General features: G+C 33.0%; 8 protein-coding genes across 8 annotated transcripts; 6 read left to right on the forward strand and 2 right to left on the reverse strand. All coding sequences in view use genetic code 12, as the record gives it.

Moving 5' to 3' along the window:
* Positions 1–707: 707 nt before the first annotated feature.
* CD36_80670 (mRNA-binding protein, putative) lies at positions 708–3077 on the forward strand (the record flags this gene model as incomplete). The annotated part of the gene is made up of 1 exon (XM_002418970.1): positions 708–3077. The coding sequence occupies one exon, from the start codon at positions 708–710 to the stop codon at positions 3075–3077; it is 2370 nt and encodes a 789-aa protein (XP_002419015.1).
* A 462-nt stretch (positions 3078–3539) lies between these two features.
* Positions 3540–6107, forward strand: CD36_80680 (lysine biosynthesis regulatory protein, putative; the record flags this gene model as incomplete). Its single annotated transcript, XM_002418971.1, has 1 exon — positions 3540–6107. The coding sequence occupies one exon, from the start codon at positions 3540–3542 to the stop codon at positions 6105–6107; it is 2568 nt and encodes an 855-aa protein (XP_002419016.1).
* A 575-nt stretch (positions 6108–6682) lies between these two features.
* Positions 6683–8092, forward strand: CD36_80690 (C-24(28) sterol reductase, putative; the record flags this gene model as incomplete). The annotated part of the gene is made up of 1 exon (XM_002418972.1): positions 6683–8092. One exon carries the CDS (start codon positions 6683–6685, stop codon positions 8090–8092), a length of 1410 nt encoding a protein of 469 aa, XP_002419017.1.
* A 213-nt stretch (positions 8093–8305) lies between these two features.
* Positions 8306–9049, reverse strand: CD36_80700 (alpha subunit of the 20S core complex of the 26S proteasome, putative; the record flags this gene model as incomplete). Its single annotated transcript, XM_002418973.1, has 1 exon — positions 8306–9049. One exon carries the CDS (start codon positions 9047–9049, stop codon positions 8306–8308), a length of 744 nt encoding a protein of 247 aa, XP_002419018.1.
* Positions 9050–9381: 332 nt separating this feature from the next.
* Positions 9382–10746, forward strand: CD36_80710 (histone deacetylase, putative; the record flags this gene model as incomplete). The annotated part of the gene is made up of 1 exon (XM_002418974.1): positions 9382–10746. The coding sequence occupies one exon, from the start codon at positions 9382–9384 to the stop codon at positions 10744–10746; it is 1365 nt and encodes a 454-aa protein (XP_002419019.1).
* A 552-nt stretch (positions 10747–11298) lies between these two features.
* On the forward strand, positions 11299–13728 carry CD36_80720 (Snf1 activating kinase, putative; the record flags this gene model as incomplete). Its single annotated transcript, XM_002418975.1, has 1 exon — positions 11299–13728. The coding sequence occupies one exon, from the start codon at positions 11299–11301 to the stop codon at positions 13726–13728; it is 2430 nt and encodes an 809-aa protein (XP_002419020.1).
* A 4350-nt stretch (positions 13729–18078) lies between these two features.
* On the forward strand, positions 18079–20700 carry CD36_80730 (M-phase inducer phosphatase, putative; the record flags this gene model as incomplete). Its single annotated transcript, XM_002418976.1, has 1 exon — positions 18079–20700. One exon carries the CDS (start codon positions 18079–18081, stop codon positions 20698–20700), a length of 2622 nt encoding a protein of 873 aa, XP_002419021.1.
* Positions 20701–20954: 254 nt separating this feature from the next.
* Positions 20955–23678, reverse strand: CD36_80740 (multifunctional beta-oxidation protein, putative; the record flags this gene model as incomplete). The annotated part of the gene is made up of 1 exon (XM_002418977.1): positions 20955–23678. One exon carries the CDS (start codon positions 23676–23678, stop codon positions 20955–20957), a length of 2724 nt encoding a protein of 907 aa, XP_002419022.1.
* Positions 23679–25057: the final 1379 nt, after the last annotated feature.

A 25057-nucleotide genomic window follows, 5' to 3' on the forward strand; every position in this document is an offset into this window, starting at 1 on the left:
ACTCCCGGTTGGGAATTTAGACTGAGCCTCGTACGGGATTGCAAAAACTAATGGTGGTAACGGAAGTGACTGCGCGATAATTCGGAGGTTATGAAACACACCAAAAGTGGAATGGAGACCATGAGGATAAAAAAAATGAAAACAAATATGTGAACGAGAAAAAAAATTTTTTTCTATTGGTTTCTATCAACAAACTAACAACACAACTCAATAAAAAAAAAACCACTCTTTACTCACTTGTTAGCCAAAACTACAGATCACCATATCCACCTCTACACTTAATAACCTAGGGAGTTTTCTACCAAAACTGATTTAGTTGAGTTGAATTAACAGTTGTTACCTGACTTACTCTCCAAAATCAACCATTTTGCCAAAAAAAAAATAAATCCTTTCCCTACTTTTCTTTTTTCTTTTTTTTTTTTTTTTTTTTTTCATCCACCATCAAGTATTCAACCCAGAGAAGTTTCACATACTTATCATTTATGAATCCAATATTCTTTTAGCTTTATTAATATTATTATTATTTTACATTTGTATATTAGCCATTTAATTCTTTATTAAATTTGTACATTAGAAATCATTTGCTAGCCCTTTAACTAAACTGTGCATTAAACTATCTCCCAAAGTATAGAGGAATCATTCAAACAAAATTATTATTGTATACTAGAATTCAAACAATTTAACAAACACAAACACAAACACGATTAATGCCATCAGGTAGTAGATCAGTGTCTTTGTCTTCAGGGAAAGACTTGAAATATCACCAACCACAAAGTTCCACCGCGTCATTAAGATCGACATCAATTGGGTCTTCGTTTTTCACTCCTAATAACAACGCCCCCGCCCACGCTCATGCCCACGTTCCAACATCAAACTCATCTTCAAGCAATGAACCATCTTTTCTTAATGGGGAGAACACTTCTGCCAATTGCACTAATTCGACTGAATCAGAAGACAATGAATTGATCGAGCCTAGTAAAGATATTGATATTGTGGGTGCAATAAGTACTTTGCATTTAGATGATGATGATGATGATGATGCTACTGCTACTGACACCAACAGCATTTCTGGTGTTAAAACTGGTAACAAACACAACCCACAGTATGGTTCTATAACACCACAAAGTCTTGCTAAAACACGATCTGGAAATAGCAAGAATACTTGGAATATAACCCAACTGGCTCCTCCACAACCAATAAGATCAAGTGTTAGTGAAAACGGTAGCCATCCTAATGACCAAAGTGTTTTTGTCAAACCTTTTGAATTGCCAGAATCTCAAGAAGATGCCAGCAAAAAGCAAACCACTAACGGTTTAAACTTGCCGTTATTAGGAAAAATTTTGGACTCCGAAGGAGTTAAGGGTAATGATCAGAATACACCTTCTAATAATACTCAGTTTTATGATGGTGCTATTCCTTTTGTACCCATAAATCATAATGTTAGTGGTAATGGTAACTCACAAATACCTCCACCACCCCTTGGCAACATTCCACTACCAATGTCAAGTATGCCACCACCATTGCCACCTCATTCTATGGGTGTTCCTTCTTTTAGTCCCTTCCCACACCCATCTTTTTACCAAGGGTATGTTCCTTCTCCGCCAGCTCACACTCCTAACCCCGGCGATTACCAATCCTTTGAAAAGATTCCATCTGTGTCATCGCCAGCACCTCCAGTAATTCAAGAATCACAAGCATCAGCATCAGCATCACAACCGCAGCCGCAACAACAACAACAACTACCAGCTATGTGGAACCCATTACATTCACCACTTGTTAGATTGCCATTTGGTCAACAACAATTACAAACAGTATACTCACCAACACAACCAACACAACTGCCATTAACACCACAACAGGGCCAACCACAACAGCAGCAGCCCCCATTCCCTGTAATGCCACAACATAATTATCATCAACACAATCAATATCATCCCCGTCCACATTATAGAAATAATAATGGTATGATGAATGTTCATCGTAAGAATTTGCGTAGAAAAGAAGATGGTGCAAAATATTCTGATGCAAAATTACAAGACTTCACCGGGTCGATTCTTACTTTATGTAAAGATCAACATGGTTGTCGGTTTTTACAACGAGAATTATTTAATGAAACCAATGCAACGTTAATATTTAATGAGATTTATTTTAAAGTTGTTGAATTAATGATTGATCCATTTGGTAATTATTTGATTCAAAAATTATTTACCATGATTAATCTTGAACAACGTTTGGTATTGATTAATCAAAGCAGTAATGAATTATTTCGTATTGCCTTAGACCCTCATGGTACAAGATCCTTACAAAAATTGATTGATGTGATCGAAAACAATGAAGAAATCGAGATTATCACTCGTAATTTATATTCAAATATTGTTGTATTATCAAGAGATTTGAATGGGAATCATGTGGTACAAAAGATTTTAACCAAATTTAATACAATTAGTCATAATGCCAACTCTTCGCATTCTAGCAAAGATGAAACCAACCACGAAAATCAAAATCAGAATCAATTTATCTTTGATATAATCCAGGCTAATCTTTTATATATTGCATGTCATAGACATGGATGTTGTGTATTGCAAAGATGTTTAGATTACGGGAACAAACAACAATGCCAACAATTATCACAAGAAATTGCCAAACATACTATCAAATTATCGTTGGATCCATATGGTAATTATGTTGTGCAATATGTTTTGAACAAGTATAGTGTTAGTCAGACAAAAATCATTGATGATGAAGAGGATAAACAAGTAATGGATAATATTATACAAGAGATTAAATCAAATTTCATACAATTATCTTTACACAAGTTTGGTTCTAATGTTATTGAGAAATGTTTGAAAATCACTCTGATTTCCAACGATTTGATTGATAATTTAATAGAATTAGATCATGGTCAAGCATTTAATCAATTGTTAAATGACCCATTTGGAAATTATGTTTTACAAACAAGTTTAGATGTTGCTAATTTAGAGCAATTTGAACAATTGTCAAAGATTTTACTTCCCTTGTTGCCAAATATCAAGTCTACTCCTCACGGTAGAAGAATATTAAATAAAATCCAACAATAGAGAATCATATTTTTATGTATACCAAAAACACTATTAATAATATATATATATATCTAAAACTGGATTATTAATGTTATGAGTTTTGTTGACAATGCTTTCTTCTCATATTGAACTTTCCCCACCTCTCAAATTCAGAAAGAATAAGCGAAGTAGTCGTTATGTAGATGCATATACAGAAGATCTAGCCTAAGATCGACATATATATATATTATTCACTACTGCCATGAACGCAAACCAATGATCAAACAACAAAACTAGAACTAAAAATGAAAATGAGTTGAATTTTACCTTCCCCCCTCAAAAATAGAATCCCATGGTATGCTTTTTTTTTTTTCAATTTTCAACTTTAATTGTCTTGATATTTTTTTTTTCTCCTTTTGTTAGAAGAGAAATTCATCAACGGCATTTTACACCTTCATATCTCATTATTGCAATACCAATAGTTATTAAAGTTACAATCAAATGGGTTCATCTAGCCCTAACTCCACACAATCATCATTAACGGAAACTTCACCACAAAATGCTACCACCACCACCACAACAACAAAGCCTATTAAGAAAGTTATTAAAAAATCCAAATACAGTCGAGGTGGATGTGCTGAATGCCGTCGGAGAAAAATCAAATGTGATGAATTGAAACCATATTGTCATAATTGTACCCGATTAAATAAAATTTGTGTTTATCCTACTAAACCTAAATTTAAATTCGAAACACCCAAAACAACATTTAACAATGCCAACAATAATAATATGAATGCTGATCAGGCATCTCACAATGGCAACAGTGTTTCATATCAATTCTTGGATGACAAATACAATAGCCGAAACTTACCAATATACTTCAACGACAACGAGACAAATCGAAGGCTTTTAAATGGTTCTAATGGAAATAACACTTCCAGCCTACAGCAGCAAAATGGAATGTCTTTTATGGAAACAAACAATCTAGGACCATTACCAGCACCTCCTCCACCTCCACCTCTTCATCCTCAACCTACGAAAAAGTTCAAAATTAGTGATATGTTATCCCCTGATAATGACAATCATTCGAACACCAACAGCAATAATAGAAATGCTTATGATTTTATAAATATGGATTACTATAATTGGGATACATTGCCAATAACTGATCTTCAAAATTTATTTGATGATGCAAGTTTATTAGTTCAAGATTCTTTAGGATTGTTTACTGCATTTGAGAACGAATTGGCCATAGGACCAATTGGTCAGGATGAAAATGATAATGGTGATAATCACAATAATGATTTTCAATTACCTGTTTTAGATAGCTCTTCTGATAAAATATCAAGTCTGAATTCACCATCTGCAACATTATCTCCATCATCATTTGGAATACCTCGGAAACTATTATCCAATAAAAAATTGATTGAGAAAACATTACTTGTTCATGATATTCAGGGACCACATAAAATATATTTAGATCAATTAACCAAAACGAAATTAAGTTATCATGTTTATCCGTTTGCTGAATCGATTGAAACCAATCAAGTGTTGAGGATCTTGTTACAATATCTGTTGGATTCACCTTATTTATTGACAGCAATATTAGCAACCAGTGCCACATTTCAATTTATTGAAACTAGACAATTGATACATAAAGAACATCAGTTTAAATACACCAATATAAGTCTCAAATACTTAAGTGAGGCGTTCCCTCAAGAATCAAATAAAGATAATCATAATTCTGGTGATACTAATAACGATAATGGTAATTTTAAAATGATGACTAAAGATATTGAAAAATTATTATTGACTATATTAGTTCTTACTTTAAATTTCACTGCGTTGGCATATTTCCAAAGAAATAATCCCGATGGTTCAACTGGAATAAGTAGTGTTAATAAAAACAATTGGAAAATCCATCTACGAGGGGTGAAAGATTTGTTATTGAAATATTCAAAATTAGCACATGCACACAGTAATAATCAACAATATATAACCGATGGTCTAGCGTTAGCTAAAACATGGTTTTTCGCCATTGAATCAGTGGCTGAGTTGAATGATCCATTGGGTGGAACCATAAAGTATTCAACAAAGAATATTTCTAGTCATGTTGATATTATCAAGACTAATCAAAATGTACTTGATTGTTCTGATCTGAGTAGATTATGGGTAGAAACTGGGTATTTCAATAGAGGGAAAAACCAAGATTATCATGATGCTCTATATCGTATTGGAATGGTAACTAATCCCAACTTACCCATTAGTACTCAATTCAATATGTTTCTTGGGTTTTCTATTGATGTTGTTAAATTGATTGATGAAATGACTAAACTGTTGGATTTATTACGAGAAAATAAACCAGGACAATTGTCAGGAACTTGTATAGCCAATATTTTCACCCTTATCAGTCGAGCTAGAAATAATGATATTGTCCCAAAAGTAAACAAAGAAACATTTGTTATTCCAAAGGAAAGTATCGGACATCCAGAGTATAAGGAATTCGATAAACTTGTTCTACCCAAATCTTGTTATACCCATGAAATTATCAATGATAATACTACTGGTACAAAAGAAACAATATATTATTCATGGTACGATTGGAGTGAACAATTACATATCGATAGTGTATATATGAAGTTATTCCATATTAAAGGCTTGATGAAATTGCCAAGAGATCATCCTTTGGTCCAAGAATTGAAAGGTAAAGTGTTGACTTCAATGTTTTTCCTTAAAGATAAACAACAAAATATTGTGGAAACAACAAAATTCAATAATGTGTCAAAAATTTTCCTTGAACTGGATCATTATTATTTACATTGTGATTTATTTGATACTAGAGCAATAATGGCCCAATCATCATTCCGTGAATGCATTAAAATTGCCAATAGTTTATTAGATTTTGAAAAATTGGAATTATATTTCCAAGGTTTGATTAAATTAGGTAATGGGAGTTCATTATTGGCATTAGATAATGTTAAGAAATTTAAACAGAATTTCATTAATGGTAAGAGTGGAGAGGATGATGTTGATTTAGCATTTGATTCGGAGATTATACCATTTTCATAGAATATGTTTAGTTTTTAATATTAGATCGACCCGACAAGTTTTTTAGTATTGAGTTTAATGTTTGTCGCGGGTTTATAGATTTTCGTTTCGTCCGTCGGTGGTCGTTTATGCATACAAGTTCATCGTACCGGGCATAATGACGTCTCGTCTTATTTATTTTTGTGTTTTTCATTTTCCGGTTTCTACCTGTATGTGCATCTCTCCATGGTCTATCCAATAGATTGCTTTTTGTCCTCCCAGTAGTTGGAGTACTTAAGAATAACATTATAGATCAACAAATTAACCAATAAAGTAATTATCAAATTCTTATATAATAAGAAGACTAAAGTGACACGCGCATTATAACAAAATGAAAAAAAAAAAAATCACTCAGCAAAAAAAGACAAACATTTTTGGCAACACAAACTTCTTCTCTACTACTCTAATATATAAATTCTTATTCTTCTTCCCAATCATTGTTTATAAACTATATCTCATTTAACAAAAAATTTTTCTTCTTTTTCTCCTTTTATTTTTAATAATCATCAACCGTTTGTATTCCTTTTTGAATCCTTTTTGTATATATTATTAAACAAATGGCAGCAAGTGATACTCAATCTGCATCAGATGAAACAACTCCGTTGGTTAGATTCGATGAATCTCGTTATATCCCGAAAGATCAAATTGAATATGAATTTGGTGGTCCAATTGGGGCCTTAGGGATGATGATTGGGTTCCCTCTTTTAATGTGGTATATGTGGATCAGTGCTAAGTTCTATAATGGTCAATTTGCTTTACCTTCAGAAGGTCAATCTTGGAAAGATTTTATTATTGATGATTTATTTAGTAAATGGGTTGAAAATGGGATCCCCTCATTTGGTAATTGGGCCTACTTCACTGGGTTTATTTTGATTCAAGCATTATTTTATGTCACTTTACCTGGAGTTTGGACTAAAGGTCAACCATTGACACATTTGAATAATAAACAATTGCCTTACTTTTGTAATGCCATTTGGTCATTCTACACTAGTATTGTATTGCTGTTGGTTTTACATTTCACCGGTGTGTTACCAGTCTATTACATGTTAGATAATGTTGGTGGTATTATGACAACTGCCATATTTTACGGTATATCATTATCAATTATTTTGTATTTGGTTTGTCTATTTGTTACTGGCGATTATCATCGTATGACTGGTAATCATATTTATGACATGTTTATGGGAGCTCCATTAAATCCTAGAATTGGTAAATATTTGGATTTGAAAATGTTCTTCGAAGTTAGAATTCCTTGGTTTATTTTATTCTTTTTATCATTTGGATTATGTTTCAAACAATACGAAACTTATGGATACGTTACTCCTCAAGCTTGCTTTATGCTTTATGCCCATTGGTTATATGCAAATGCTTGTGCCAAAGGTGAAGAATTGATTGTGCCAACTTGGGATATGGCTTATGAAAAATTTGGGTTTATGTTGTTGTTTTGGAATATTGCTGGGGTTCCATTCAGTTATTGTCAATGTATCTTGTACATTGCTTATCAAGAACCTGAAGTATACCAATGGTCTATTGGATATAATGTATTCTTGTTTGCTTTAATCACTATTGCTTACTATTTCTTTGACACTGGTAATCGTCAAAAGAACAGTTTCAGAAGATCTGTTGCTGGTAATTCACAATTACGTAAAACTTTCCCATACTTGCCTTATTCCGATTTGGTTAATCCAAAATACATAAAATGTGCCAATGGCTCCTTGTTGTTAACTGATGGATGGTACGTTTATGCCAGAAAAATGCATTACACAGCTGATTATATTCAAACATTGACTTGGGCTTTAATGTGTGGGTTTGGATCTCCATTCCCATGGTTTTTCCCAATCTTTTTCTTTATTGTATTGGTTCACAGAGGATACAGAGACCAAAGAAAATGTGCTAAAAAATACGGTAAGGATTGGGATAGATATTTGGAAGCTTGTCCATATATGTTTATTCCTTATGTTTGGTAAGACTATAGAGTTTTTGTTGCTAAGCTTTAAAAAAAAAAAATCAGAATCACAGGTTATTGAGAAATTGAGAAGAGAAGTACTTGTTATTCAAGAGTTTATACAGATTTTTATATCTCAATTACTTTTTTTTTTTTTGTAGTACTTTCTTGTTGAATTTTGCTTTGATTATTGTAAAAAAAAAAGGAAGAAAATATACACATTTTATACCCTTGTCTAATCTTGTTCAGCTATAGAGATTAATCTTTCATCTATTTCTTCAGGTGTCAAAATTCTAAATTCTCCTTCAGTGGCAACACCAATTTCAATATCATTTTTTCTAAATTCAGTTCCAATTACTGAACTCAAGGCAATTATTGCAAATTCAACAGTTTTTTGCCAATCTCCTTTAACAGCATCGATTTTTTTAAATTTCTTTTCCAAATATGTTGTTGCTTCTTGTTGTTTTGGACCAGTAGCTACAGCTTTTACACCAGTAAAATATCCAGCAGGATCACATTTAAAAATTTGTGGACCTCTACCTTCATCGGCAAAATCAACTTGAATAAAAGTTAAAGCAACACCCAATGGTCTCATATAAGCTCTTTGAGTATATAATTGAGATATATTAGCCATTCTTCTTGATAAACTTTCCACTGGCATTTCGTATCCATATTTATATCTAAATTCTGTAGCTTCTGATCTTGCTCTCATGGCTTGAGCTCTAGCATCAGCAATTGACCCAGTAGCAACCATTCCTATACTAGGAGTAATTTTGAAAATATAGGACACAGTTTTAGGATCCAATAACTTATCTGGGATCTTCTTTTGTGATATAATAACGGCTGAATCTTGACCTGTGATTCCTAAACTGGTGATATTTGCTGAATTGATAGCTTTAAATGCATATTCTACTTGGTATAATCTACCTTCAGGAGAAAAAATAGTAATATGCCTGTCAAAACCTGCTGAATTGGACATTATTTATGAATTGTGTTGAATAAAGTAAGGATGATGATGATAATTGGATTATATTACTACTATATAAAACTGTTGAATTTTTGTAGTGGCGAAATTTTTCTCATTCTCTTTCTGTTGTTTTCCTTCACAACTAACAACTTCAAACAAACCCAAAGAGTCGAAGACATTCGACATTCGACATTTTTCTACATTATGTCGCACACAAGTATTTTTTTTTTTTTCCTTCCTTTCTTTTTTTACTGTCGAAAAGTATTGATAGTTTTCAATATTACCTCTTTTAGTTGTTTTTGCTTACCACTTTATAATCACAAGAGAAGGGCCAGTTAATATAAATGACGATACTGATAAGTGAAACAGATACGTTTACAACGGATTCAAAGACTCGAGAAAACACACCAATATATGATCCTAATCATCCTGGAACCAATAACAAATACAATGTTTCATATCATTATAATCCCGAAGTGAGTCGATTTCATTATGGAGCTCTTCATCCAATGAAACCTTTCCGATTAATGTTGACTGATCATTTAGTTATATCTTATAAATTATATGAAAAGATGGATTTATATACCCCTCGAAGGGCGACCAAAGAAGAATTACTAGAGTTTCATTCTGAAGATTATATCAATTTTTTACAATCCATAACTCCAGAAAAATGTAAAACAATAGGCAATGATACATTAGCACAATTCAATATTGGAGATGATTGTCCAATATTTGATGGGATGTATGATTATAGTGCCATTTATGCTGGAGCATCTTTGGATGCTACAAGGAAATTGATATCAGGAATGTCGGATATTGCTATCAACTGGTCGGGTGGATTACATCATGCTAAAAAGTTTGAACCATCTGGATTTTGTTATGTTAATGATATCGTGTTGAGTATAATAAATTTACTAAGGGTCCATCCACGAGTAATGTATATAGATATTGATTTACACCATGGTGATGGGGTTCAAGAAGCATTTTATAATACTGATAGAGTGATGACAGTTAGTTTCCATAAATATAATGGTGAATTTTTCCCTGGGACAGGGTCAGTTGATGAAGTTGGGATTGGGTCTGGGAAAAATTATGCTATTAATGTTCCCTTGAGAGACGGTATAGATGATGAGTCATACATTCGATTATTTAAACTGATTATGGAGCCATTAATTACAAAATTTCAGCCAACTTGTATTGTTCAACAGTGTGGGGCTGATTCATTGGGGTATGATCGTTTGGGTTGTTTTAATTTAAATATTCGAGCTCACGGTGAATGTGTGAAATTTATTAAATCATTTGGAATACCGATGTTGGTTGTTGGTGGAGGTGGGTATACTCCGAGAAATGTCAGTAGATTATGGTGTTATGAAACAAGTGTGTTGAATGATGTCAGTCTAGATCATAAAATTCCTAATTACTTGCCAACATATGATTGGTTTGGTCCTGATTATTCGTTACACCCACAATTAGACGGTAGAATTGATAATAAGAATTCGAAAAAATATCTCCAAAGTGTGCAAACAACAATCATGGAACAAATACGGTATTTGAATCATGCTCCAAGTGTGCAAATGTATGAAATTCCTCCCGATCTAACTGGTTTAACAGAGGATGAAGATAAAGCGATTCAAGAATTAAATGAAGACATGGAGCGAGATGAAAAGATAATGAAAGACGAAGCAAAACCAGGAGAGTTAATGACTTAGTTTGTCTTGATGTATATACATATACAACTAAATAAACATTGTAATATTAATTAAATCATTTAGTTAAGAGAACTAGAAAACTGACATTGCCATGTCGTGGGTCGAGGGTCGAGAGTCGAATCGCGGTGGGCGCAAAGTTTGTTGTTAGTGACGGCGTAACAGCAGCTGCAGAAAAGTACATTTTGTTGTTGTTGTCATTTTTTTTTTTCTTCTCTCTGTTTAGGTAACTAAACCATCAAATAATAATCCAAAACATCCATTTCAAACTGTTTCCAATATTCTTGCATTTCATTTGACGGTTGTACAATCATAGTCAACTCCATCAGATTATTCACATATATATCAACTCATTGCATTTTTTTTTTTAGACTCATTTGGTTATTTATTAGTAATTGGATTCAGTTTCAACTTGGCATCACTTTTTCAAATGATATAATATTTACCGTTGCATAATTATAAACAAAACGACTAATCAACTGGATAATTCAAATAATTATTGAAAAAATAAAAGAAAGAGAATACATATACAACGGCGGTACCCCCTAGTTTATAATGGAAACAAACAAATTAGCAATTGTACTAGATCCCAAATCGAATCGGAAAATAATTAATCATAGATATAGAATCATAAAGAAAATAGGTCAAGGTCAATATGGGAAAGTATTATTGGGAGAAGATATTACTACTACAGTTAATTCTTCTACCGGTAAAAATAATTCAACTACAATTTCAACTTACGTTGCTATAAAAACTATCAATCGAATAGATAAATCGAGATTATTGTTAGTAAAAAATGCCAGTAATAACATCAGCATAAAGATTAAACGCGAAATAACTATAATGAAACAATGCAATCATCCCAATATTGTCAAATTATACCAGGTTATTGATGATTTAAGATTTGATAAAATATTATTGATTTTGGAATATTGTCAATATGGAGAAATTGATTGGAAACGATATAATCATTACCATGAAAAATATAGAAAGGTTGACGTTGAAAGTATACAAGGAAAAGCTAATTCCATACCGCAAACCCGCTTGACATTAAACAAAATTCTACGCGATATAATTAACGGTTTAGAATATTTGCATGATTATAAACATATAATACATCGAGACTTGAAGCCATCGAACCTACTAATAAATCAAGACAATACTGTCAAGATATCAGATTTCGGGGTGAGTTTAATTCTAGAGAATAATGCTAACGATGCCAAAGAATTGGCAAAAATCATGGGTACACCAGCATTTTATGCCCCCGAGCTATGTCAATTTGTTAATAATCGGTTTTCTATGGTTACTAATGAAGATCATGCTGGGAATAAGATCAAAATTAGCTATAATATTGATATTTGGTCGTTGGGGGTGACCTTGTATTGTTTACTGTTTAATAATTTACCTTTCAATGGTAATAATGAATTTGAAATGTGTAAGAATATTGTTAAAAGTGAACTACAGTTCCCCTTAATCAAGCATTCATCAAAAGTGACAGAAAATGATATTAAAGAATTAAAATATTTGAAAGACTTAATCAAGAAGATTTTGGTTAAAGATCCAGATGAAAGAATATCATTGAAAGAAATTAAAGTGCATCCATTTACTACATTTGATTTAAATGAATTAGAGAAGAAGAAATTTTTCAAATTTAATCAAAATATATTTAGGGCAGAAGATTGTAAAAAAGAGCTTGATGTTGATGGATCAATTTCTACTTTGTCTCCACAATCTTCAAGTTTGTCGAAAAGGATCAAGAATTTATTTTCTAGTAAATATCCTGCTGCCACGACTACCACCACGACTACCACTTCGTCCCCTCCTCCAGCATCATCATTACCATCAACTCCAGGAAATTCATCCCTGAAACATATTCCAAGTAATTTGAAATATAACAATTTGTCATTAAAGGAGTTAGAGCATGTGGATGATTTATTAGATTCTTATTTGGATGATTCTTCATCATTGGGGAGCGTGGAAGGAGACGACGAGGTTGTTGTTGATACATCCAATATACTTGGTGATTTGGACAGAGATACAAATTATGACGATTCACCACAACAATTACAAGGAAAAGTGAATGAAATAATAACAGACGTACCAGAAGAAGAAAAAAAACATAAACCTCAGCCACTAGACTTGAAGCAAGCAGCAACATCCTTCCCATCACTACCTCCACCACGAGGTAACTCTTCTACCTCTTTGGATGTGACAAGTAATAATGATAATATTACATCTCCAGCGACACCAATAAATGAAAATATTACTACGATTATTGGGGAAAGTTCACCGGGAAATTATTACAATAGTACCAATGATGGTATTGGAGATTTCCCAAGTAGACCATCGAGGCGAAGTTTTGAAAAGCAAAATAAACTGGCATCATTAGCATCAATGACCTATCAGCCTACTATTATATCATTATCATCTCCAGTGAAAACGAAATCAGAGTCATGGGGAGGTAAAATGAATAATATGTCTATACACAATAGTATTGGTGGAATAAACGATAATCATAAACATTTGAATATGTTTGAACCGCCCCTGATATTTAGAGAGTCAAAACCTTTGGAAGGAAATAAAACTGCTAGTGCTAGTAATACTGAAAATAATTTTGGTTCTACAAGTCGTCGGAATTCCAATAGTTCTCAACATTTTGGGTATGGATTATCGAGAATTACCAGTTCTTCTTCAAGTTTGAATTTAAATGCCTATTTGACTGATGATGATGATGATGATGGTGATGTTCTCAATTCTGCTTCAATGCCAGAACTCAATCATTCATCATCGATATCGACAAGGTATAGTTTGAAAGGTATGCAACAGCAACATCAACTGGAGAGAAAACTGCAAGATAATGAACAAACTGAAGAGCAAGAAGATCATGAAGAGTCGGAAGAAGGTGATTCAACTATAATTGCTAATAATTATCAAATCATGAGAAATTATAATGATATGAGTAGCTATTTAGATGGGTTAGATTAATATATAAAGTTTATCAAATCTTCTCTAAACCCCTATTTCTTGCTTCTTCATGAACACTTTCCATTGAAGATTGTGCAGGGATTATTCAATAATTAATGATCAAAATTACTGTTTCATTCGAATTTGGGGTGTTGAAGTATCATAGTCTAATCAACAATATGATTATCAATATCATTTGAAAAGAAAAAAGTTTCCAGAAAACAGGTAAGTCAACTAAAAATTAAAATGAAAGACAACGGAAACAAAGAAATGCAAAGAGAACAATGGCTGCAAGTAGTATTATTATTATTTTGTTTAGGTTTTTTGATTTTGTGTGATTGTTTACTTTCCATTCTAATTCTCATTTTATTTGTTAAACTTTTTTTTTGCGTGTAGAAGGCTTTTCTTTCTTCTTCATCAACATCTAAGTACCATATATATATTAATCTGACAACCACATATCATCTTTCAATGGCGTAACATACTCTGCTGTACCTGTAACTTAGCTAGGTATATCCAATATATATTTATTGGAGTATATTTGATACCTGATAGGTAAGAACCAAAACAAAAGAGTAAAACAATGGAATATATGAAATGATTTAATTAGAGTTAATTGCATTGTTTAGTCCAATATAAGAATGGAATGATCGGCATGTAATATGAATGTATGTATGATGTCCCAGAATTGAACTCAATAATAGTAGAGAATAAGAATAAGAATATTGATTGATTGATTGATTTCCTTAATAATATGGTCCAAGAAATTAAGCCATTGGCAATATATACTTCCCGGTTTTTCCAATTAAGCCATTATCATCATTGTTGTTTGCTTCTTGTCATCTTGTCCTCTAACATTATGTTCTATAAATAGATGTATTCAAAGTGTAGGTGACATTCTTTCAAAATTGACTTTTCTATTATTCTAATTGAGTTTGGACTCGAGTATATTATAGTTCAAACTTTGATAGAAACGATTGTTGTTTTTTTGAAATCATGATTCCAAATCTGAAAAGTTAGTTATTTAGTTAGAAATATGTAACACTGTTTGTTTTATACACATCTAATCATTAGTTTAAATAGCTTAAGCAAGTCACGTGGCGAGTGGCTAACCCACTCCTAGAGGTGTTTGGTAGTGTCATTGAAGCTGATTTTCAAGACAAGAAAATGATAAATTGACGACAGAGGTTAACAATAATAACCTCAGTACCAGGTTTAACACAACTGGTTCTAATAATAATACAAAGTATTAAATATAATAATTGTTACAATAAGAGTAAAATTAACACTGTTCTAATTTTTATTATATTTTAATTCAATTTTAGTATAATTTTCATTAGAAAATGTTAATGGTATAATGATATTGTCAACTAAATTACACTAATAATCAACCAATATATCGTCAAATTCTGATAATAAACTGACAAATTATACAAACAACAAGACAAAGATTGGTTCCATTCAACCGAGGTATACAAAAACACATAAGCGGACTCTCTATTTCTTTATGACAATTATACAATTATAGACAAACTTATTGAGAGGAAAATAAATTGAAACATTTGATTGTACAACAAAGAGAACAACCACATATTATATATTAAACTATTCGATTATCTTGATGTAGGGCAGTTTTGTTTGGGAATGGTTCGACTATCTAACCAACGAACAAACAAACTGCGGTGTAAACCTCCACGAATATTGAATTCTGTTATGTTACAAATTGATGAAGTCAATGATAGTGCGACAACAATAAGAACAACAATAAGAACAACGACAACGACAAAGAGTAAAAAAAAGTGGAAGAATCGAATCAACACCGAACGATTCTTACCATAGTATGGTTTATTCTAATATATAATTGTTAGCTTTATTTTACAAATCCCAATGATCGTCTGATAAATTGTCCTTGAATTTGTACCGACCTACAACAACAATGGCATACAATTAGCAGGTACAACTTTGTGAAGGAACAGGTCCATTTTCTCTCAGAATAATTCTAATTAAAGTGAATAATAATAATAATAATAATAATTACACCCAATGATCTTAGATAAGAATGTTAGAGAATTGTATCAGGTTAAGTACAAATTCATAAATCCTGTTTGTTTGGCTGTTTCATTTGAAATGCGTTTGTTGTTTGTTGTTGATTTAGATATAATATTGGTATGATCTGTGGAGATAATTTCAATTTTTAGTTTTAGGTTTTTGATAGTTTAATGAAATCAAAATCAATACTTTAAAATAGGTGAAAAATGACAAAAAAGAAAACAGAGTTTAGCAATGAAATGAAATGAAATGGAGGTTTTTTAGTTCTTGTTTATGTTTTATGCTTTGTGGGTAATTTTGTGTTGTAGAAGAAGAAGCGAATCTCAATAGTTGATTGTGAAATAGAGTCTGTTTGTTTATTATTCCTCGGTTTTGAGGCAGAAAGCGAAAAAAAGAAAGAAAGCGAAAAAAAAGGACGTGTATTTTTAGTCAAAAATTTAGGGAAATCTTGAAATTTTGTGCAAATCGCCAAATCTTATACAAAATCTTTTCAAATTACACAAACTGCCACTGATGTTGTTGTTGTCGTTGTTGCTATCTTGTTCATGTACATCATGCATGACACAAACACCAACCTTGTTTTCGAAAGACATCAAAAACCAAATGACATGCCTGAACTCAGTCACATTGAAAAGTTTGCTGAACCTAGAACTCATGAATTGCTATATTCTTTAACCCACTGTTATAGCAAACAAGACTAAAATTGGTAGAGCTTCAATAATGGAAAGAAAATTACGAAATGTGGCTAGAACCAAGCACGGAAGTCCTGCGCGGATTAAGTAGTTTAGATCCCACTTCAACTTCGACGTTCATACTTAGTAATCAGTTGATATATATATATATGTTATTCCGATTCCCACTTATTATGATAATATTCGTTTAAGTTTACTCTTTTTCTTCTTTTTTTTTTATAATTCTACATTCATTATCAAATTTCGGTTTTCAACAACAACAACCGCCTCTACCTCTTTCCCGTCACTACCTCATCATCATCACTTGTAACAACAACAACAACTAAGAGGTATCCGTTACTTTAGTATTTTCCAGTTTTGATTTGGTTTTTGCTACCATCCTCTTTTATTATTTCTCTATCCCAATCCATATCTTTTGCAAGTGAATCGACCATACTTGCTATTTCCCAGTTAGTGACATTTTCTTATTCTATTTCATTTCTACAGATTAACTGTTGATTGATTAGTTACATTTTCATTCGTTTTCAAATTTGGACATATTTTTTTTAAATATTCTACAATTATCTAACTCCCTAATTTATTTTTCCTTCCTTGTTCTTTTAGATTTTTTTTGTTTCATTGGCGTTTCATTGCAACATCTTTACAACCAAGATATTCTTCCCTACCATCATTTATCATACCACATATATCATCCATAACCAACGTTATTTCGTTCCATTAGAGTTATTATAAATCATTATTCCAGTGACCGTTCAATTCAGTTTTAGATCAAATTGAACTTTTATGTTTTGATAGCCCAATTTTTATTTAATTTTGTTACATAAAGATCTATTTGCCGACTTTAGTTCATTCGTTTTATTTTCACTTTTCAATTCAATCGTTTCCACTTATTTACCAGAAGAAACTTAGATACTTTAATTACTGGTTTATAATACTTTTTTTTTGCATTTCAAATAACTTTCATTTTTACAACTACAATTGTTTCACATTCCAATTCACAAGATTCCTTTGAAGAACCTGGTGATTAATTATTGTCTGAAAAAAAAAAGGCTTATTTTCTTGGTTAAATCATACTTCTTTCTTGGACATTGATCTCAATTGATTTCAGGCTGTGTTTTACATTAAGTTTCAGGTTTATTGGATCAAACACATATTGACTTCCATTTCAACAAAATCAACAATAACCGGCTCTGCTTATTTAATTGATTCATCCACTACTTGGTTTTTTTTTTTTTTTTTCACATATATATATATTGATTCCCTGTCGACAATATCAAATCCTAGAGGGGTAATCATTATTAATTAATCAATTTATAAGAAAGAAATCAAATTTTGAAAATAAAATTAATAAAAAAATATCAGTTATAAATTAAAGAAAGAAATATTATTTATTGATTAACCCTAATCAAATAAATAATTTTTATTAATCTTTAGTATTATTATTTTTTTTTTCCCCTTGTGATTTTAAATTGAGTTATTGTTCTTCCCTCATCTAACTCACAGTACTCTCACACTACCATACACCATTACTATTTGTCAAATCATTTTTCATTAATTTTTCCTTGTTTCCTCATTACATACCCACACTTGCACTTCAAATACCCAGAAAAGGTCACCATTTCAATCAATTATGATAGATAATGAAGACTTCATCCCGAATTTTCTACAGGATTCCTCATCTGCATCTATAACGCATACATTACGCGTCAAACGAAATCGACCAAAAAGTTCTTACTTTGAGGACTTTTCACCAGATGCATCGCAGGAAGATGCAAATGTGGAGAATGCAAATTGTGCTTCCCCCACCTTGATGAGAAAAAGTGCATTAAGAAAATCATCCTCGAAAACATTAAACTGCAACACTAATGTCAATTCCAAATCACCATCTCCAGCGTTTGCAAGTACAAACGCAACATCTGGCACGCCATTGAGAAATCTAACCAATTTCGTTATTCCTTCGTCAGTTAAATCTAAAACAAGACAGCTCACTAATAGTTTGACTCGTTCAATGACTGAAGTGGTTTCGAAATCATCACATTCATTTTTCAACAGTTTACATCTTGCAACTTCAACAACATCTTCTTCAGTATCGACTACAACCCCAAAAATAGAATTCAATTCCATAGCTGCAAACGATGATATCCCCACCAATTATGATTCTGATGAAGAGTTCGAAGATGGGGACACGTTTGATACGATTCACCTTGACTCTCCAGTGCAACGCAAACCCAGCAATAACAACAATACAAATAATAGTAACAATAACACTAATATACCTACCAAAATTAGACGCTTCCATTCTATGTACCAAACTGATAAAGAGATTGCATCGTACCAACTCCATGAAGATAATTCATTTTTAAAGTTTACAAATATTGAATATTCTCACCTGGAGAGTGATTTGTTACCCCGAATCGATGCTCATCAATTGGCGAAAATATTACGTGGAGATCATAATGACCAATTTGACGAATTTATTATTATTGATTGTCGATTTGAGTATGAATTTAATGGTGGCCATATCACTAAGGCAATAAATATATCCACCCAGGAGACCCTTCAAGAAAAACTTATTCAGTACCAACAAAAAGATGTGAAGAACACTGAAAGCAAGAAGCGATTAATAATTTTCCATTGTGAATTTAGTTTGTTTAGAGGACCAATGATGGCCAAACATTTAAGAAAATGTGATCGTATGTGCAACTATGACAACTATCCACTTTTAACATACCCCGATATTGCAATTTTGGAAGGGGGTTATAAAACTTTCTATGAAAATTACCCTCAATGGTGTGATCCTCAAGGATATGTTGAGATGAAGAATTTACGACACAAAAAAATATGTGAATCGAATTTGGATAAAGTTAGAAAAGATAATAAACTAACTAGAGCAAAGTCTTATCAATTTGGTAATCAACATCATCGTGGCGGTTCTACTGGTGGGCTTTTCAGTAGCTATAACTACAACGTTATGAACTCATCGGATCAACAGTTTTGGGGCAGCTGTACTTCAAGCACTGCTCATCATAGAAGCTGCAGCAGTAGTTTCATCATTAACAACAAGCATAGTAGTGGTTCATCGTATCACCACAGGTCACATTCGTTTGTGACAATCAACAATGAGAAAATCATCAAGCGACAAAGATCAACTCCTCAAGTCAACGACTCACCAACTAGGTCTAACTCATCAACTGCATCTCCTGGTAAACCCATTCCATTGGCTAATATTCATAGATTAACTCGTGCCAACACCATTTCATCAGACCAGGCATTGTTTAGCAATAAACCAATGTCTTCACCAATGATGTCACCACTTGCATCTAGTTTTGAACAATCGTCGATTGGAATGAACTCTTCTGAAATATCTGTCACCACTCAAGATTTTCAACCACCAACCACATCATTTAGAAATTCAACCCATAATCTTAGCAATGGTAGTAATCGTCGCCGAAAATCACTTTCGTCGAATTTTTCATCATGTTCAATCAATTCTATTTCGTCATCGGCTGCCGAATCTGATTATGCGGGTTCGGTTGATTCCGCATTGACAGAACCATATACTTCTTCATCACCATTACTTGACTCGTCGGATTATTTTGATAATGGTGCAAAGAGACAAAATTTAATTGCAATGCCAATTTCAAAAGGTCAACCATCATTTCAAAGAAAGCATTCATCAAGACTGGGTAGCAATATCCAAGCATCTTTGGCTAACCCTCCATCTTTGCCACCACCAACAACTGCTTGTTCTTCTTCTACGACTCCTTCTCAATTGTCGCCAACTATTCAACAACAACCATATTTACAATTTCAATTTCCAAGATCAAGATCCAACAATAAATTATTGGCTACGCCATCAAAATCAACCCATCTGTTTACATCTCCTATAACCAATAACGAAATTGGTACCAATAACAATTTGCCTATGGTATCACCATTTTTCACTCCCGGCACCGATGCAAGTGCAAGCATAACTGCAAATACATATGATGGATACAATATTTCTACTATTAATACCAACTGTCATGGAAACCGAAGTTCAATTATTGATCCAATTAATGATACTCCAGTTGATTTTCTGGTTCCAACCTCGATTTCTACATCATCATCAAAGCTGATTAGATTCAAGTTGCATAAACGTTCTGGCTCATTGATTAATTCAAGTATCAGCGAGTCACAGGAATTGTATAATGTCACGTCTGATGAGCATGGTCTGCAGTATCATGATCAGAAGAATGAAGGACATTACTAAGCATCATATATATATGTGTGTATATAATACTAATAATTACTTTAATTATAACAATAATTAATATTAGTAAGTGTTCACCTCGTATAATACGTATAATTTAATAATAACATAACCAATTTATTATTACTTACAAAAAAAAGCAAGACAAGCTAACATCAAAACTTCATATACTATGCGTACACATATACTTTAAAAAAAAAAAATAAATAACAACAAAATAAAATAAAATAAAGATAAAATAGCAATTATTGCGTTTAGATCTTAGCTTTGTCACCAACCAATTTAATAGCAGCATTGTTAATAGCAATAGTACCTCTATCAACAACATGAGTTTGGAAAACAACAGTATCATCGCTTTCTTTCCAAGCCAAAACTCTCAAAGTTTCACCTGGGAAAACAATACCAGTAAATCTAGCTTTGATTTCATCAAACATACCAAATTTATCAATCAACACTTTGGCACTCAAACCATAAGTACACATACCGTGCAAGATTGGTTTAGGGAATTTAGCACCTTTAGCAAAGTTTGGATCAATGTGTAATGGGTTTCTGTCACCACTCAAACGGTACAAAGCAGCCAAGTCTTCACTAATTGGTACATCAATTTGGTAATCTGGAGCTCTCTTTGGTGCTGGGAATGGATTAGTGGCAAATGATCTACGTTCAGCATAAACTTTGTTATCAGCTTGACAGTTTCTGATGAAATAGGTGGCTTCATTAGAGTAAATCAATTCACCTGAATCATTGTCGACAGATTTAGAACCATGAACAATAACAACATTAGACCCCTTTGGAGTGGTGGAGATTGGTTCAAAAGTAGTCTTGATAGCACCTTCAGTTGGTGGTGGCCATTTGTGGACTTTCAAGTAATGTTCTCCATGTAATAACAACATTGGGTTGAAGTTACGCAACAATTTAGCAAATGAGTTTTGAGATTTACCAGAATTGAAGGTGATCAAATGACCAAAAGTTGGAATAACTTGGAAATCAGAATCATTTTCGTAAACGTATTGCAATTGTTTGGTAGTGGCACCAAGAGCAATATTGTACAAAATGACATCTCTGTCGTTGTATCTCCAAACTGGGTCATCTTCCTCTTCCTCTTCTTCATCTTCTTCTTCATCACCTTCATCTTCTTCCTCTTCATCATCATCATCGTCGTCATCGTCACCACCGACAGCTGACAAGATAGCCATGGAAGATTCAGTAGTAGATTTTGGATTTTCAGTGTCACTGTCAAAGTTAGTGATATCCTTCAAGTTGTCTCTGATGAATTCAACAGTAGTGTGTTCATCGTGGGAGACAGCACCTTTAGCTCTTTGCCATCTGGTGTTACCAATCCAACCACCACCAGCTTCAAAAGTTTCACCAGTAACTTCAACTTCTTCAGAACCCAAGTAAACCAATAATGGAGCAACTTGATCTGCATGATACAAGTTTTTGTCTTGTTCTCTGAAAATGGTCAAGGTCATAGCAGTTTCAGCATGTGGAGCAACAACATTGACTTTAATGTTGCTTCTAGCACCTTCAACGGCCAAAGTCTTTGATAAACCTAAAATACCAGCTTTAGCAGAAGCATAGTTAGCTTGTCCGAAATTACCGTAGATACCACTTGTAGATGAAATGTTGACAATTCTACCATATTTTTTTTCAGAAAAGTATGGCCATGCCAATCTACTCAAGTTGAAAGTACCCAACAAGTGAACTTTTTGAACTTGATCCCATTCTTGATCACTCATCTTGGCAAATGATTTGTCTCTCAAAATACCAGCATTATTGACCAAAACATCAATAGTTCCGTATTTATCAATAACATTCTTAATGATTTCTTCAGCTTGAGTGGCAACATCGTGTTGATCAGCCCATGCTTCACCACCAGCAGCCTTGATTTCATCAACAGTCTTGGTGGCATCTTTGAAATCGTTAACAACAACCTTAGCACCATATCTGGCAAACCATTTAGCATATTCTTTACCTAAACCGGCACCAGCACCAGTAATCAAAACAACCTTGTCTTTCAAGGTAACCTTTGGAGCACCGGAAGCATCATTGGATGGCAATTTTCTGGCTTCGGTGGTTAAAGTTGTGTAATCATTTAACATGAATGGATGTTGGTTCTTCAAATATTCTGGTTTGCTAGAATCGTCAAAGTTAAGAACTTCAGAGAATCTCTTGGCAACAACTTCAGCGGTAAATGATTGATCTGGTTTGAACAAAACACCACCTGATCTTTCCCATCTGATTTGAGCATAGAAGCCAGCAGCTACTTCAAAGAATTGACCAGTCACTTCATTTTCAGCTGATGACAAGTATAAGACCAATGGGGCAACCTTTTCTGGGCCCAATTTTTCCAAAATTGGTGGTGGCAAAATAGATTCAGTCATTCTTGATCTGGCCAATGGAGCAATAGCATTGGCTTTGATATTGTATCTGTCACCTTCTTTAGCCAAGGTTTCAGCAAAACCCAACAAAGCAGATTTGGCGGCAGAATAGTTGGTTTGACCAAAGTTACCGTATAAACCAGCTGGAGAAGAAGTGTTGACAATTCTACCAAACTTTTGTTTTTGGAAATATGGCCAAGCAGCCTTTGTGACAGCATAAGCACCATTCAAATGAACGTCAATAACCAATTTGAAATCTTTTTCGGTCATTTTCTTTATAGAAGAATCTCTCAAAATACCGGCATTGTTGATAATAATATGCACAGTACCAAAGTTTTTAACAGCGGTTTCAACAATTTTGGCACCATCCAAAACATTGTTGTAATCGGCAACGGCGACACCACCGTTCTTGGTAATTTCATCGACAACAACATCGGCTGCTTTAGAATTACCACCTTGACCGTTCAAGGCACCTCCTAAATCGTTAACAACAACTTTTGCACCTAATTTGGCAAATTCAAGGGAGTAATATTTACCTAAACCACCACCAGCACCGGTGATGATAACAACTTTATCTTTGAAATCTATTGGAGACATAATGAGGGGGGGTATTATGTTTGAAGTTAATAAAATAGAATACTTTCAAAGGAATAAAAAAACAAGAGAAGAAAAAGAGAAAGAAAAATTTCAATTCAATAAATTTCAGATGGAAGTAAGGAAGGGATTAAGATATATATTTATATATTCATATCGTTGTTGTAAAAAAAAAAAGAAATTGATTAATATTGTAATTTTCTAGTTGTTTTCTGCGGGGGAAAAAAAAAAAAGAATCAAAAAAAAAAAGAGTTATTACTGGAGAAAGTCGTGTGTATAGAGATAAAATCGCTTGTGAAGGTTTAAAGGAAATTTTTCATCTTCAACCAACCGAGGGATGAAATTGAAATGTTGGTGACAACCACCGAAAAGCTTACAATAGAGAGATAGAGAAGACAGCAAAAAAAAAAAAAGAAAACCTTACCGACAAGCAAAGCACGTGAGTAAACCACACTAAACAGGTCATGACCCAGTTAATCATTATTACACAATATTAACAACTATCAATCAGTGAGAGGATAATAAGACAAGCTTACCTTCAAAGTCTCATTTATAATTTATACTGAAGATACTTATTAGTAACACCAGAAGCAAAACGGATTAATTTGACGACTCCACACTTTATTTTTTTTTTCGTTGGTGGTAGCGGCAATATTGCTCTTATCCTGTCTCTATATTTTTTTTTTATCCGTTCCCCTTCCTTGTTTAATGGTGAATATATTTTTCTGCTTGTATTTCCTCCTTTGTCTATCTTCCACCCCCCTATAAACGAGAAAACCCATTCAAGGAAATAATAAGATGCATAATCCGCAAAATTAACTAATTGATCTGTTGACTCAAAACTGTGGGGAGCGTTTGTTGTATTTAATAATCAAAGAATCAAGGGGTTTTCTCTTGTTGGTTGGTGGTATTTTGTGTTCCCAACAAGCCAGATCTTTATTCATGGTGTTTACAAGCCTATTGCACATATTATTAATAATGCAAAAAAGTTACACCAAGTTAATTTGATTGGGAATTCATTCCAACCTTAAACCATTGGGATATTATTAGGAACTGTAAAGACCAACTAAAAAGAACAACCGTTTCTACATCTCTATTATAAAACTTTAACTCACTCAATAGATGGAACCACGTCAAATTGTTAGTTAGTGATTAGTTGATTAACTTTCTTTTGGGGAGTCTTTCCCCCTTTCTAATGATCCGTTAATGGATGGTTTAGGTGTAATTACAACTGATAATAGACAATAATAGTACCATTTGATGATGACAAGCATGATCATCTATGTTAGAAGTATAGTAATCATATAAATTTAAAAGTAGTCACACATTCAATTGATCCTCTTTTTTGCAGTTATTTGATTGCAAATATTATTTGTAGGAAG

The sequence above is a fragment of the Candida dubliniensis genome, chromosome 3 (assembly GCF_000026945.1).
Source record: "Candida dubliniensis CD36 chromosome 3, complete sequence".
NCBI lineage: Eukaryota > Fungi > Ascomycota > Pichiomycetes > Serinales > Debaryomycetaceae > Candida > Candida dubliniensis.